The 17325-nt window shown below is 44.5% G+C and overlaps 1 protein-coding gene across 1 annotated transcript in view; it reads right to left on the bottom strand.

Annotated features, from left to right (window-relative positions):
- The window catches only part of CUBN (cubilin), a 1372460-nt gene that overhangs the window by 214829 nt on the left and 1140306 nt on the right, over positions 1–17325 (bottom strand). Inside the window, exon 59 of the mRNA XM_086941783.1 lies at positions 14270–14487. Within this exon, the coding sequence (XP_086797909.1) occupies positions 14270–14487 (218 nt within the window). The remainder of the gene's footprint in view (positions 1–14269; positions 14488–17325) is intronic.

Below are 17325 nucleotides of genomic sequence, written 5' to 3'. Positions count from 1 at the left end.
GTGGAATGTTCGTATATAGGGCCTCTATGTCGAGCCCTATTAGAAACTCTTCTTCCGGGTTGAAGGGCATGTCCTTTATCAAATTAAAAACATCCAGGGTGTCTCTCAAGTAAGTAGGTAATTTCTGAACCATAGGCTTCAGATAGAAGTCGCAGAACTTCGAGAGGGGTTCCAGCAGGGACCTTATCCCAGAGACAATGGGTCTACCGGGAGGGGGTCGCACTGTTTTGTGGATCTTTGGTAGGGCGTAGAAATACGGGGTCCTTGGTTGTTTGTTGACAAGGAACTTTGCTTCCTGTTGCGTGATCCAATTGTTGGTCCGTGCCTCTTCCACCATAGTAGTAATTTCTCTGGTGATCTGCTCCGTCAGGTCTTCCCTTAATCTCGGGTAGGTTCTGGAGTCGGCTAATAAGCGGAGACATTCCCCGCAGTAGGTCTCTACGTCCATAATAACTGTCGCCCCACCCTTGTCCGTGGGCTTTAGGGTGATTGATGGTTTAGACCCCAGTTCCTTCAGGGCTTCTTTCTCCCGATTGGAGAGATTGGAAAAGTGTCCCGATTTGATTGAATTCGACGTCTCCAAATCATGGATCACGGCCTCCTTGAATGCCGCAATCTGGGGGGAAAGGACAGCCAACTGAGGTGTAAACGTCGACATTGGGCGAAATGGCGTGTCGCCTTTACTTCCTTCCTGGGTGTCCCGGTTCTCAAAGAACACCCTCAGTCTCAGATTGCGAAAAAAGACTAGATCCTGCCGTAATTTGAACAGGTCTGGGTGATTAGTTTGAACGAATCCCAGGCCCTTGTTGAGAACTTGTTCCTGCAGATCAGATAGGGGGTAGGAAGACAAATTGACTACTATTGATTGTCTCCGCTCGTGCTCGGCGTAGTTCCCTGCGCCATGCTCCTGGTTATCCGCTGGGTGATGTCCTGATCTTGATCTGACCAGTTGACTCTCGTTGGTGTTTTCTGCTTGCCGCGTCCCATTCCCCGGCCTGCTGCTAAAAAAGGACCCTGATAATTTTGAAATTGGGCATTCTGGTATTCAGGATTCTGAAATCTTTGATTCCCAAAAGTTTGATTCTGGTAGGGTGGTATGGGAGGAAAACCCATCATAGGCCAATTATACCCTTGGTTAGGGTAATGTTGAAATGGTTGTTGGGCAAATTGTGGTCTCGGGCCCCGCCAATTGCCGCGCCCTCGTCCTCTCCTTCTCGGTGGGATCTCATTGTCACTGCCCTCACTCGAGCTACTGGTGGTATATTGGCGAGGACGGCCTTGCTGGTTGCTCTTATTGCCCTCTGCCATTTTTTGTTTTGCATATTCTGTTGAGGTGTTTGGATTTGCCTTCTCCCTTGTGAAATTCTTCAGATCTTTTTGTAATTTCGAGATCTTTGAATGAATCAAGTGGTCCCTATACTCTGCCAGTTCCGTATTAATTTGGTCCAGTTTGTGGTCAAATGTTCTCATGACAATATCAGTCTTCAGTCCTGCTTCCGTCGTTTGTATCGTGATCAGCAAGGCATCTGCTAGTCGTTTCGCATTCCGAATGATTAAGACTAACCAGTCTCTGGTACACTTCCAAGATACCAAAGCCCAATCACGTCTGAATTCCTCATCCTCCAGAAAAATAAGTGGTTTATTGGTCACAAGTAGACCCCTAGGGGTGGCATTCACCCGCAAATATTCTGTGAGGATCGCCCCATGTAGTATAGTTCTAACCTGGTTCTTCTTGAGTTCCAATAGGGTATCCCATCCTTCCCCCTGTGCTAGCACTTCAGTGACTGTACTATCACCCAAGAGGGATGGTCCTGCCAATATATATGAGACTATGTCGTCCCCAAAGGGCAATCCTGGGATTAGTGCCATATCGCTGGTTGGTTGATGTCAAAGGAAAGTGACCCCAAGGGAAGATCCTGGAGCTTTTGCCCTCTCAATCTGCCAAAACTAGTTCACAATTCAAGGTGAGTTTTACCACGTAGCTGCTGTTAAAAATACAGTCCAAGTGTTTTCATTGGCCGGGAGTCGTTCTCACAAACAGCGGACAGGGAAAGTTCCTTTGTTGGTAAATACCGCTGTGTCCCCTGCCGGGAAACTATGGACACAGTGCACCACATCCCGCAATGAGGAACCAACGAATAAACAAACAGTCAGATTGAGGTACAGTGACCCAACCTTGCACACAATAATGCTTTTGTTGCTTTTTCTGGGTCCTTTAGTTGCGGGAAACACAGGTCGGCTTTCATCACTGCCGGGAAATCCTTTAAGCAAACACACTGTTCACTCCAGGTTGGGGGGGGCGCCGCATTGTGCCTTCTAAGCACTCCAAGCCAGGAAAGTTTGTCGGTTATTATGCGGAGCTCCAAACCGAGGGGCGTGTCAGATGCGGAAGAGCCGACCTCCACCTTAACATACTCCTCCAATCCTGCTTAATTCAAAGACAGGTCTGACACATGCTCAGGTTTCCCAAAAGTGATTTAATTCAACCGGTGCACATTTTTCGAGCTTCGTGATGTCCACAATATCAGCGTCCGGCAGACGCGTTTCGGCGTGTGCCTCATCAGTGCCGGTTAGGTAGCTGAATGTGCCAAGGTGAGTTTTACCACATAGCTGCTGTTTAAAATACAGTCCAAGTGTTTTCATTGGCCGGGAGTCGTTCTCACAAACATATATATATATATATATATATATATATATATATATATATATATATATATATATATATATATATATATATATATATATATATATATATATATATATATATATATATATATATATATATATATATTACATTACCTACAGGCGATAGCCAGTAGGTATATATAGTTAGGATTATTTGTCTATGGAACTTTTGAAAATTCTATGTCTAATAACTTTGGCGTTTGTGGATGGAACGGCTGAAATTTTCAGGAAAATGGCACATTTTGTTTCTGAGCAGCCCCTGAAAATTTGGGGGGGTTTCGTCAGGGGGGGGCCGAGAAAAAAGGGGGGTCCCAAAACACGTTTTTCCCATGTTAATTTCCATAGGGCCTTTGGCCTCACTTTTAGCTCGAACGGCTGAATGGATTTGCACGAAACTTGGCAAAATTGTAGGGACTGTTAGCCCGATGTGCCTTTGCTAGGTCTCAATATATGTGCTCCAGTGGATTTTGAGAAATTAACGTTCAAAACAAGATATATATCTGTAACAGCGCTCCGGGCTGCGCTCCGGTCCGCTTACTTTTCGCGAAACGGAACTTTGCGATGCGAAGCTGATTGGCTCCCCGGTGTCTGTCAACATTCTAAACAGTCCGGAGTGGCCGCCATCTTATCTCTCGGTAGGATCGAGAGAGAAGAAGAGGTGAAAAACGAAGGGGGAATTTAATGAAAGGGGGCAAGGTATACCCCTCTTGACCCCCTAGGAATGTTGTTGGGGTTATTAAAGGGTACGTGGGGAAAATAAAAAAAAATATATTTTTCACGGTAGAAGCGCTTCACGGGCCGCGAACTGGGCCGCAAACTGGTAGCGAAACGGGAATTCGCCATTTTGTGCTTTGTTTTAATTAAATTACTAGGTATAAGGGGGTGCGGGAGACGTATCCTAATCCCCTATGTTTTCTGAGGGTGGCTGAGGAGGCTCATATATGTTGATACATCTCTTCCAGCGGCTGTGCGTGAGCTTTTTTTTGTTTTTTGCTGCGTGACGTCTGTTAACGTTCCATTCGATGGAAATCAGGAAGTGTTGACCGCCAATTTGTCAGTGCGATAAAATATTTTGTTATAAATGAATCCTTATTGATAAACATTGTCTGCGCCATCTTGCCTTTTTTCCAATGCCACAATTTTGTCGTGCACGGCAGCCATTTTAGATGCCAGGCCGGTCCCAGGCTATCACCTAGCCCTGCGGATGTAGTTTATGGCCCCAGCTGTAGAGAATCCAGACATGCCAACCCTCCCGATTCAGGCGTGAGACTACTGATTTCAGTGCTAGTCTCCCGCCTCCCGATTTCTGCAAGCAAAAACCCGGGGGCATATTACCAACAACTAGCGATAATTTTTGTCTCTAACTTGTTTAGAGACAAAAATTATCGCCGCACATCGGCGATTTTTATCGCAGATAAACCTTGCTATTAGCAAGGTTTATCGCAAATGCGAAAAAAAACGGCCGCAATGCATGAATATCGCTGAAAAGTCAGCGATATTCATGCATTATCGAGCAAATGCTCTTAGCCATGTTATCCACCTCCCATTGGATAACATGGCTAAGAACTGCTCAGGTCAGGTGTTAGCTTTTGGAGATATTCGCGCTTAGCGCGAATATCTCGAAAAGTTGGTAATAGGAGATAGCGATGTTAGGGACTGTTTCCAGTCGCTAACATCTTGGCACGCCCACTTTGCATGTCATTAGTGATAAATATCACTGACATGCAAAGCGGGGCCCAAGATGGTCGCTATCTCCTTTTAGCTGTAACTAACTGGTGTTAGCGACAGCTTGGTAATAGGGAGATAATTTTATCTCCGCTTTCTTGGCTTTTAAAGCCAAAAAAGCGGAGATAAACCCCCTTGATAATATGCCCCACGATTCCTCGGGGGTTTCAGCTGACAAGGCTTGGTATTGTGTTACGTGGTAATTTTTCCAGGAAACGTCAGAGGGTCGATGCAGGGGTTCTAGAAGGGGTGATAAACCATTTAAGCCTCATGAACAAGCGCATGGTCTTTTAAAGATCTGTGAAGTACTCGGGGCGGCGGTGTGTGTGTGTCCTCTTTTAGGAGCGGGCGGGGGGGGGCACTGCCAGCAACTCGCCAGGCCAGGCAGTGTTCAACACTTGCATCACCCTTTCTCTGCCTGCTATTGCGCTCCATGCTTCGGAAAGGTAAGAAAAAGAACGTGCATTTGAGTTTGAAATGTCCGATCCTGTAGCAGTACACTTGCAAAGCCCACACATGACAATAACCCGATTCAAGGCCCCATTCACCCGATTTTTAAAAAATATATAGCACTCCAACAAAGTAGGATTATAAAACTTTATTAACTTTTAAATATAACGAACGGAACAAAAACTGTAAAAACATTTAAACATTTTTGACAAAAAAAAGCAACAATGGTCAGAAGCTGTCTTTTGTGCGAATAGTCCCAAGGCAGCACAACGTGCTGAGTTCTGGACGGCACCCAGGTGATGTCACCTGGGTGCCGCACTGGTTTTTGGGATCCTACAATGCAGCTGAGAAAAACAGCGTGGGGCGTCCCGGGTGGTGCGGTGATGTCATCAGTGATGTCACTAACCATGTCATGAATGATGTAATATGTGACATCATCAGCAGTGGATTGCGGGTGCGCGATATATAGTTAGTGGAACTAACTATATATGAAATTTCAATGGTTTTGTGTGAGTAAAATAAGGTTTTGAAAAGGCTAATCCCTAACTATATATGGTCTATAACCAATGGTTTTTTCAGTGAATTTTCAAGGTTTTGTAAATGCAAATTCCTAACTATATATGTCCTATAACCTATGGTTTTTTCAGTGAATATATATATATATGAATACGGCGCAGTTGGTTTCTGAAATAATGGAGCAAGTTTGCAGCTCTGGAGCCCACTGGAGGGCTGTGAATGGTCCATGAAATAAATTAAATGCACTTAAACCACTGGAGGTTTTAAATGAGGCGCAAATTGAAACTACGAGTTCCGGCATGCATCAGAACGTAAATCATCTGAAATGGCACACCAGAGGCCATAAATACTGATTATAGCACGCAGGGAACTGTGGGAGCCTGAGAATTGTTAGTGCTTTTAAATGCCTCTGATGAAAGAGCGAGAATGCTCTGAAACGTGTAAGGCCTATGGACAGAAAAGCGGAGCTGGAACCTTGCTCCTGTGAAAAATAAAGCTGTGCTTACCGGCTGGAGGAGTGCGTCTTTGTTTGCTTGGGCAACTTTGGGTGAATATATATATATATATATATATATATATATATATATATATATATATATATATATATATATATATATATATATATATATATATATATATATATATATATAATTTCATGGCTTTTAATTCAAATAAAACTGTTAATAAAACTAAAATACTGACAAACATGGCTGAAAAAATGTCATGGCCATTCTGATGTGGTAAACTTCAACATCTGCTATGTCTGCTATGTCTCCAGGGCTTCATGTTTCCGTGGGTGTGGTAGTGGCAGGTGAAACCTCTACCAGGACCATGCAGATCAACTCACTGGAGCGGGATAACTGTCAGCAAAAGGCTTGGTGCAGGTAGAATTTAGGCATATACTAGAGAAACGCCTAAAGAAATGACCATGCATCACAATGAGTTTGTGGCCGGACAATCTGTGATGGCTGGGGCTCCAAGACTACTAGCTGTGAAGGTCAAGCGGTGGAACTTCAGGAGATGGTCGGCAGTGGTGCTAATTAACCCTTTCGCTGCAGCGGCTATTCCGCCGCAGCGCTAACAGGGCGGGGTGGCCGCACGGCGTCCGCATGCTGGTGACAGAACCGCTCGGTCACCAGCCGCGGTTGAGCTGTGCTCGTGACGGAGCGGTTCCGTCATGGCCCGCCCCGCTCAATAGAACGCGCCGCGCAGCCGCGAAATCAGCGCCGCGCAGGCGCGGCGGCCGGGCCATGACGGAACCGCTCCGTCATCAGCACAGCGCCACCGCAGCTGATGACGGAGCGGTTCCGTCATCAGCAGGGGAGGGGTTAAAGAGTTAATTTTGCTGTATTTTATTTTATTTATTTATTAATTTGATTTATATAGCGCGTTATAACCCAGGGGTCTCTAAGCGCTTTGTCAGGATCCACACAAACGAGTACAGAAGACAGCTAGTCATAAATTACAGGCCACCCCACGCTTGCTGAAAGAGCACTGTTTTTGATTTCTTTCGGAAGGACAACAAATTGGTTTCCTTCCGCAGTTCCATTGGCAACTTGTTCCAAAATGCTGGCAGAGTATGGGAAAAGGCGCGACCACCAACGGTAGCCAGTCTACCGCGTGGTTGAGTGAGAAGGGTAGCTTCTGCAGATCGTAGCGCCCTACCCAGCCTATAGAGAGTCAGGCGGGATTTCATATAGCTTGGCGCCTTGCCATAAAGGGCTTTGTGCACAATGCACAGCCCTTTAAACATTATCCTCTGCTTAACTGACAACCAATGTAGTTCTCGCATGAGGGGGGATGCATGCGCGTTCCTCGGCTTTTTAAAAATACGTCTTGCAGCGTCATTCATGACAACCTGCATCTTGTTCAGGAGTTTTTGTGGCAGCCCTATGTATAGCGAGTTACCGTATTCCAACCTGGCTAGGATCGTAGCAGAGACCGCACGCCTCAGGGTGGAGAAAGACAACAACGGGGAAACTTTCCTAAGTTGTCGAAGAAGGCCAACAAAAGTACCCACAACAGCCATAACTTGTTTCTGCATGGACAACTTACCATCCACATGGATGCCCAAGCTTTTAACAACGGCCGCCGGTTCCGGGGGTGACCCTAGTTCTCTTGGCCAAAATTGATCATTCCATGGGTTGCCAGCGATGGTAATTGCCAACACCTCGGTTTTATCAGGGTTAATCTTTAAGGAGTTCATGGACATCCAGTTGGCTGTGCACTTCAAGATGTTTTGCAATCTTGCGAAAGCACTCAGGCCATCATCCAATTGGATGATGATCTGGGTGTCATCCGCGTAATTGTACACCTGGCAGTCCATCCGGTTAAGCAGCAGAATCAGAGGCTGTAAATAAATATTGAATAAAAGGGGTGACAGGGCAGACCCTTGCGGCACTCCGCAGGTGATCAATGTTGTGGTGGAAAGCAGGTCACCAAGCTGCACTCTCTGTGTCCTCCCTTGGAGGAAAGAGGAGAACCAGGCATGTGCTGTGCCCTGAATGCCGAAATCCCTCAACCGCGACAATAGTTGTTTATGACAAACGGCGTCAAATGCCGTGGAGAGGTTCAACAGCACCAGGGCACCTGGAGTTTTCTTACCTGCCCTGTTCCTCAATTCGTCCAGAATAGACAGCATAACGAGTTCTGTGCTGTGATTCGCACGGAACCCAGCCTGATTCGGCTCAAGCAGGACGTTACTTTCCAGATGTTCCGACAAAATGGTAAGTACATGTTGCTCCACCACCTTCGCCAGGAACGGTAGCTGAGAGATTGGCCTGAAATTTTTCAGACATTTCACATCCGCCCCCGTTTTTTCAACAGGGGAATCAGCCGGGCCTCCTTAAAGGAAGACGGAACTTGTCCTGTTTGTAGGGATGTATTTAGAAGGCTCAACACGTCTTCCTCTATACCAGGTAGTGCCAGTTTGAACACTTCTGGTGGGCACGGATCTGCCTGGGAGCCCGACTTGACCCGCCCCATAAGAAATGTCAACCTCTCCTTCGTAATCAAGGGTAGGGCAGTTAATGGTCTAGTCACTGGGAATCTATCAGGCATAGTCTGCGGAGGACAGTCAATCTTGGGGGTCACAACAATTTCGGAAACAAGATCCGTAATCTTGTTAGTAAAGAAGTCTTGAAATTTTTGGCAGTCCTCCTGCATAAACTCTGTAGTTTGCTCCTTGTTTTTCCTAAGTTCCGTAAGGACTCTGAAGATTTCTTTCTGGGGGTTCGTAGCAGTTACAATACTCTCCTCAAAGAACTCGGCTTTCCTAGCTATGATTGCCTGCTTATAGCTAGCGAGTGCCTGTGTATACCGACTCCGGGGTAGGAGGTGCTTAGCACTTTTCTGCATTGCATCGGCTGCTTAACTTGATGTACTAGTTGGTTCACCATTTTTACATACCTCACCATGTTATTTTGTTCCCTATTTTGGGTCTCTGAAAAAGAAAAAAGTTCACTTACCTTAGCCTGCAGAACATCCTCCACGTTCTTCAGTCCCTGGCTCCAGACTCTCCAACCGCGAGGTCCCACAGCTACCAGAGGTCCTTATCCAATCCAGATGCTGCTTCAGTGAAGGCGTCTGGATTGGCTGGAGCAGGCTGCCTTAGCGCTCCGAAGGGAACTGGAGGTCGATGCCTTCGCTCCAACCCAGCTGTCTAAGACAGCTGAGTTGGAGATTTTGAAATGCGCATGACAGTTATTCCGTAGCAAAGTAGCTGGCCAAACCGACACTTCAAACTGAAGGGGCCAATCATCATTGCTGCCAATTAGCAGCAATAACACACTGGCTCAGCCTTGCCCTCTCCGTTCACAAGAAAGCTGAAAAAATAGCATGGTAATAAAATCCTTTTATTGCCATTTTATTTTTCCAGCTTTCTAAACAGCAGTGTCGGATGGTGACAGCGCTCCTCTGGAGAAACCGCCCCTGGCGGATTGACATCTAACTCTGTCATACAACGCTCCCTGACAATAACTTATCCAGGCTGATGTCCTGCAGAAGACATTGTTGACAGGGCCGGACTGGGAACCAAAACCGGCCCGGCAAAGGGCTCGGCCGACCCCCCAGAGGGGGTTAGGGGTGTGACCGAGCTCTTTGCCGGGGCCAGTTTTCGGCCGATTTTGTTACAGGGCCGATTTTGCAGCTATACTGCAAAAACGGCCCTGTAACAAAAACGGCTACCAGGGGCCCAAAACCGGCCCCCACCATTGCGGCCGACCGGGGGATTGCCTGGTGCCCGCAACGGCCAGTCCGGCCCTGATTTTTGAGGAGTGTGCCACCTTGAGGAGCCCTGTGCCACTGGAAATTATTTGAATTAGTGGTTCCTCTGACCTTTACTGTGGAAAGCATCCCCCATCTCCTTACTTTCATAACACTATTTTCAAATGCACTTGGCCCAAGGGCGTTACTGCGATTTACATGAGCACCAGATTACACTGCACAAGAGCAGATTTTTTTAAGTCACCAGAAGATTCAGTGATTTGCTCAGAATCACTGGATGTTGGGCCAACGCCAGGACTCGAACCTGGATCCTCAGTTCCAAAGTCCGCAGCTCTGGTCTGTAGGCCACATCTCCCGGTACAAAAGAGCCAACTACTGACTATGTTAGCACTTATTCTTTCATTAAATAAACAAATGAATAACCTACATACCGCAGATTTGGAAAACTACAATGCTTGAACAAGTGTTCTATAGTTTGAAAGTACACTTTTTGAAAAGACACAATATGCCACTCCCAGTCGGTTAGTAGAAGCCTCTATTCTGTACTGTTAATTGAAATTAAACAGACAAAACAACTATGCAACTGTTAAGTTCTGTGGGAATGTTTTGATTGGCAAGCACGCGAGTGCCAGCGTTATTTAATCATCCGCAGGTCACTTTTCTCACAGTCTGGAAACGCTGGCGACTGCTCGGAACAACGATTCAAACGCATTCGTTTTGAATTAAAAGAAGTTTAGATGTGAAATATTTTCAGGGCACCAGATCTCGGAAATATCGTTCTAAAAATGTGTTTAATTAAGTAAATCCACATTACATCCTCTACTTTGATGAGAGAATAGATCAATATAGTTGTGAAGGTAAATAACTCACTGATACAAATAAAGGGCGTTTAGGTCACAGATTTGCTAAAAAGCAAATGCGTGGCAAACATCCCCTTGACATTCCATTTTTGATGTAAAACTTTGATGAATATCGGAAGGTGATGGGTTGGCAATTGTTGATGTTCCACTTAAGTGAAGAACCATTGGTCTAGAGTTGTGTAACCGAAATTCCAAATGAATGTTGTAAGTCATAGTGTTCCCAATCTAAAAAATACAAGCTATTTGCTTTGACCTTTTTCAATGTCACTAACATACAAAATGGCTGCCTGTGTGTCAAAGTGCATGCAAACTGGAGACACATGCATGAATGAGGACACCTGTATTAAAGAAAAGTTCTAACATGGCACACGCCCGTTTCAGAACAGTAAATTAAAGGTAAAACAAAGAAAGAATGAGGCATAGCAATGACCACGTGAAAAATGTGATTAAATAAAAAATGTCTTTGAAAACGAAATGGGAGGGGAGCAGGGGAGAGGGAGTAAATAGATAACACGTGGCGGAGTGGGGGGGGTGCGGAATGGAGGGGGCAGAGACACAACCAGGAGAGAGGCTTGGAGTGCTGAAAGATAAAGAAACAAGCACTGGCCGATCTAATTTTAGTTTCTTAAGAGGGGGAGCAAGATGCAATACTGGAATCTCTATCAGTGGGGCAGAGTAGGCTCACCCAGAAAGGGGGTCCATACTCTGTAAAAATGATGTTGATATTCACGGGAGACTCACAACTCAAGAGAAAATGGCACGTAGGGTGAGGAAAACAGGACAGAAGAGAAGACGTGATGCAGGCAGCATATGATGGGAAAGATCACTAGATGAGATAGCACAGGATAGGAGGGCACTTCTTTGGGGGCAACGGACGGGGATCACAGGACAGAGAGCTCTGAATATGAGACAGGGCAGGATAAGAGAGCACAACATGGCAATGGCAAGGCTGAGAGAGCATACACGGAGAGAGGTAGGAATAAGCGACGGAACACAAGATAGGGCAAGACAGGAAAAGAGAAGGCATCCATCCCATTGGATGTGCACTGGCTGCAGAGTGCATGGGATGGAGAAGCACTTGATGCAAGGGGAGAGAGTGGGTGAGAGCACAGTGTGGAGAAAACACAGGATGGAATAAAGCATAGACAGACAAACATAGGGCCGTGGACAGCACATGAGGGGAGAGAACAAAGGATGTGAATAGGAACTAAAAGGGTGGTTATATGTCAGCAGAGAGCAAAGGATATAACAGCACAGAGGACAAAGGAAGCCACATGGAGAAGGAAATTAGTGATGTTAGGGGGATTGCATTAGGGGTGGACACTGCAAGGGCAAATGCAGAATGGAAGAAGTGCAGCATGGTGTAGCGGAAGGAATAGTTGTAGGCACAGAAAAATATGTATTTATTAGCTGCAGGCCAAAATGCTCTCTATAGACACAAAGTGCAATGATATCTCGAGCTTCAAGTAACCTTCAAGTGATGGATTGGAATGTACAGAAGTGAGCATTCTGATCTCTATGAAGAAATAAGTACAAAACAGAAATGTATTTATTTGTTATGAAGCAGGGATGCAAAAAGACACACAGATTGTGGATGGAAAGGCGTGGAAACAACCGATGGATTTAACCCAGATAAGTGACTGAGGGTGAATGTTTGATTGATTCAGCATTTCGTCCATCATCTGTTCTTTTTGCATTTATCACACTAAGTGGGAAGGGTATGCCCAGACATGGGTCCTGTGCTCGCTACGGCACCTGATTCAAGCTAGCCTGGCTGATGAAGGGTGTTACCTTGAAACCGGTCCCAGTATGCTTGTTTTTGGTCCAGGGAAGAAATGGCCTGGCAGTTCGAGCTGGACTGTTCCCAATAAGGAACAGGGTCAAGACTGATTTGCATAGGGCTGGATCTAAAGTGGAATGAAGTGGTGTGCATACAAATGATGGATTCGACCCAGATCTGTGATTGGGGGTGAATTTTTGATTAATTGAGCATCCCGTCCATCATCTATTCTTGTTGACTTTGTTGCCCTAAGTGGGAAGGGTATGACATGGGTCTCTGGATTGATGACATTCTGCCAAGAAGAAGAGGTGTTATGCTGCCAAAAGGGACTGCCACGTTGTAGTTTGCTTTGCTGTGTTAGCCTGCTCCCTGTCGCTCCTGTCCTGGGAATGAGAAGACTGGACTTTGTGCTCTCTACACAATACTTTCTAAAGTTTCTCCAAGGGCTTGAGTTGAGCTTGCCTCCTGTTCAAAGTCTCAGGGCCATCAAAGACTTCACCTGTAGTGCCTTGGCTCCTCTGCTGAGAGTCCTACTTGCCAAGTGGTGCCAAATCCAGTTCCTGGACCCTTGGAAGTGAGTTTCTGTGCTATAAGAAGGAACTGGCAGAGAGCCACTGCCTGCACCAAAGCCGTAGTCCCCGCTTGATGCAATGACCTCATCCTACAACACAGGGTCCAACTGTGATGCTGCGCCACCAAAGAACCGGCACTTAGGGAGTTCCGAGCAACGTGCCACCGACACCTGTGATGCACCACTGCACCACAACTGTGGCCCAGTGGTTTAACCTTGATGCCACGAAACAGAAGCGTCTTTACTTCTGTCTTCATCATCAACACTGCACAGCAGTAAGGAACCGAGGATCATTCCCGCAATCGTCACATCAACTCCCCTGCACCCCGCAAAGTTCCCGGGCATCAGAGACTCCACAACTCTGCACAGCCACCAGGAACCGACGCCTCATTTGCTTCAGTTACGCCTCACCTTCTCCGTGCAAAGCTCTATTCTTGAGTGCCAATGACCTGCATAGAAGTAAGGACTGACACCACACCTCAACTGCATCTTGCAATGTCTTTGATTCCTTGCAACTACAAGGTACTGTACTGGAGTGTGTGTGACCCCCTGACGCCGGTCCTCGCTCCCTGAGTTTGGACTGACTTTGTGGATTTTTCAATGTCAAGCGCAAACCAATTGGAGCTATTGTTTTCTAAAAGCTATACTTGATTTATTCTTGGAAAGTTCGCATTTCGACTTATGTGTGTTGGATTATAATTGTTTTTTTGGTCTTGTTTTACTCAGATAAATATTGGCTATTGTTCTAAACTGGTGTAATTTACTTTTGTAGTGTTTTCACTGTGTTACTGTGTGTCTGTGTGCAAATACTTGACACATTGTCTTCTGGGACAAGACTGACTGCTCTTGCTAAGTTACCAGTGGGGTGACCACAAGTTATTCTTAGTGTATACCTTACTTACACTGACTAGAGTGAGGGTACCTACTTGGACAGGCTGCAAACCACTGCCAACTAGAGACTCCATTTTTAACATGTGGTACTGAAAAATCCTCCACTTTCTTGCAGAGAATTACAAACCCCAATAGAATTCCCCTATGCCCATCGTGAATGAACTTTATCGAGTGGATTTGCCTTTTTTTATCCAGAAATTAGAGGGTTTTACATGATCACTAAACTTTTATTCAGACCTTTTGCATTTACCTCCATAGATGTTTAACGTTAAGTGGCCACAATTTCAAGAGCAGCATTAACCTTTACCTGTCACAAAGAGACATGCTGGTGCATAGCAAAGCACTATAATGAATACATAAATAAATGAATAGATAGTCATTTAACTCATCATAGTCAAAATTGTTTAAAAAAAAGAAAACTAGCAGTTCATTAGAATTTCAGATACTTTATCTTTTCATGATTAACTCACATATGTTCTCAATTAATATTCATGATTAGGAACAGGGTAATAAACGCATCAAAGATCTTTACAGTCACAAAGCCAATAAGGAAAGTGAATTCCTTACCTAATGTCTTTCTGAAAGATGCCCTCCATCCCCGTGCCGTGACTGAATCGTCTGTCTTAAACACAAGGAATATGGAGTTGCTGGAGCTCTTGAGCACTGGTGGAAGAATCTGGCCACAGAATTTTCCAAGTAGCGAAGAATGTGTGTCCGGTCCATCATACACTGCCACATAATCGTAATTACATGAGGATCCTGCTTCAAGATCAAACTGGTTGAACCTGATAAGAGGAACACACTGGTTCGTAAACCTAGATCTTCAGTAAAATTACTACAGTTTTACAACTGCAAGCTACACTTATAGATTTTCATCACTAGAGTTTATCCTCAAATTTCAGCATCACTTCTGTACATGCAGTATGACGTTGTTTAGGTTGCTTTTCACCATCAATCTCCTGTCCTTTCAGCATAAAAAATTCTCTGGCTAGGGTGCCTTTCATGATTTCTTTTATGAGCAATCTAGTGCCCCATATAAATTAAATCAAAGTAAAGTGACCCATTTTTACGTGTGATAGCAACAACTCTGATGTGTACACTTGTATTGTTAGATGGTCTATGTGTGTTTCTCTGCCAATTCAATGGATCCATACTTCAAAAATATATAAACAGAGAATTCTTTTTGCATATTCCTAATGCTTTGTCATTGTTGTCCCATTTGAACACTAGGGGCCATATGTATCAAGCCAAATTGAATTCGCAAACGCCGAAATTTGCAGAATTTCGTCGTTAGCGAATGCAATTTGGACGATTGGTATGCATCAAAGAAATCTTTCAAAATAAGGAATCTCAAAATATGCGATTCCTTATCTTGCGATTGCATTTAACGAATCGCAAATTTTGCGATTCCTTAAATGCAATGTAAGAAGCCCAGAAAAAAGCAAATTGGCCTTAAGGAATCGCAATTTACCACCAACTTCTAGTTGGTGGTAAGTTGCGAATTCCTTTCAAAATGCATATTTTTTCTATTTTCTAAGTGCAATGTGACGCACATACATGCCCTTAGGGCATGTATGTGCGTCACATGTCCACCCATGCCGATTTCAGGGGTGCAACAGGGGGTCCTTTGGACACCCCTGCACCCTTGAAAATATTCAAAATTTGCAGTTAGCAAATTGCGATTCGCAAACCTCCCCTTCATTCCTATGGGCCTCCTGGCCCATAGAAATGAATGGGAAATCATTCCTTAATTGAGATTAGCAATTTGCTAATCGCAATTAAGGAATTTTAAGAAATCGCTAAAAAGAAGCTAATTTCTACATACATACCATTTTGCGATTTCTAAATAGCGATTCCCTAAAAATCGCTATTTAGGAATCGCAAAACGGAATGTTGATACATATGGCCCTTAGTTTTACCAGTTACAAATATTAGCATTTTAATTTATGTTGGGGCAAATTTAATGTTAGTCATTGGGTTATGAATCTCCAATGGTAGTGGGATCAAGAGAAACATATATCATATACATATGTAACTTAAAATAATAGGCACAAATCAGTTCCTAGATTTAACAGAAAGCAAAAGAAATGTTCTCCTTTACTGTGGCCTAACAACAGTGATGGGTCTTGGCTCCAACTCAGCAAGGCTGAGCCATCAAGATACAAAACTAAACAATTGCCAATGCTGAGACTAACTATTCCTAGAGTTTGTTAGGTAATTTCATGAGTTCAAACATGAAATTCCGCTTTACAGATTGCACCTTAGTCATAAGCAAACTATTCAATTTTCATTTATTTTTTCAAAAGATAGCGTACTTTGTTGTGCATTTAAATACAAAACTAACATAAACACTACAATGAGACAAAATCTACACACATTGTGAAATATTTACAATCAATTTAACAATATGTATCACACACACTTGGCCAATTTCACAATCATATCACATTCAGACAAACATCCATCCCAAAAACAAAAGCAAGACGTCCCTTTGTCACATTGATTAAAGTAAGGTTTTTTAAACATATGGAGCAACAAAACAGTCTTCGAATTTGAGTTACTTTTTCTTTATATCTAATGTCAGCTTCTGGGTGACCAGGAACCTGGTCGGTCGACGCGTTTCGAACCCCGATAGTTTAAGGGTTCTCCTCAGGACCAAAAAACTTTCTACAAAAATAAACAACAAAAGAATATGTTTTGGGCTAACTATACTTAAGCAAGACACTTGGCCTTTGTTTTACACAAAAACACCCTATACGTCGCTTCCCTACCTTCAGTTCTACAGAAACTGGTTGGGATCCATATATGAAACACTTCAAACGTCACACCTCAAACAAAGTAACTGAAAAGAGGAGAGTAGATAGTGTTTGAGAAATGACCGAAAGTGTATATCAAAACAGTGCAACACCAATATACTACCCACTCCGTTCTGGAGGCTTACCGTGTAAAGCACGGTTATTCCTTTCAATGTCTAACTCGCCGTCTATAGTCTGCTGCCTTCGTATTTTTTCTTGCGCAGACATCAAGAAGTCATTCGACTCCTGTAAGTTAAAACGAATATCCTGTTTAGTGACAGCTCGTCATGAATGCCTACAACTCCTAAACTAGCTAACCACGATTGTGGAAGCTTACCCCGTAACGCTGGATTCGGTAGTCCGAGATTAGAAACCGTGTCTGCTGCTGCCCGTACAGGACTTCTGTTTACCTGTAAAGTAAAGCGCACCGGGCATTAGTCCTCCGTGCTGTTTGAGACCGCTCCTTCTGAAACCCCGGCAGAATGTCTTACCGAGTATCCAGTAGTCACTTTCTTAGTCGTAGCGGCGATTCCGTCCCTGCCATTCGGGTGCCGGAGTCTGTTTGGAAGCGGGCTATTTCTTCCTAGAAAGTCACGTGCTCACCGCAAAGGGGTGTGGGGAATGTAGTTTTTAGCCAAAGCCGATTCCCGGGTGTCTACAACTTCAGACGGCTCCCTATTTGGGGAAGATAGACCACTGCCTAAGGTCACTTCTAAAAGCTATTCTGTAGTCCATAGACGGAAAATTTGAAAGGTTTTGTCTAAAGAAGAACAGCAACTGCAACAGAACACCCCCGTCGTGCATCAGCCACAGATGCAGGGTAGTTCA

The sequence above is a fragment of the Lissotriton vulgaris genome, chromosome 10 (genome assembly GCF_964263255.1).
Source record: "Lissotriton vulgaris chromosome 10, aLisVul1.2, whole genome shotgun sequence".
Classification (NCBI taxonomy): Eukaryota; Metazoa; Chordata; class Amphibia; order Caudata; family Salamandridae; genus Lissotriton; species Lissotriton vulgaris.
This window is presented reverse-complemented; position numbering and strand designations above follow the sequence as displayed.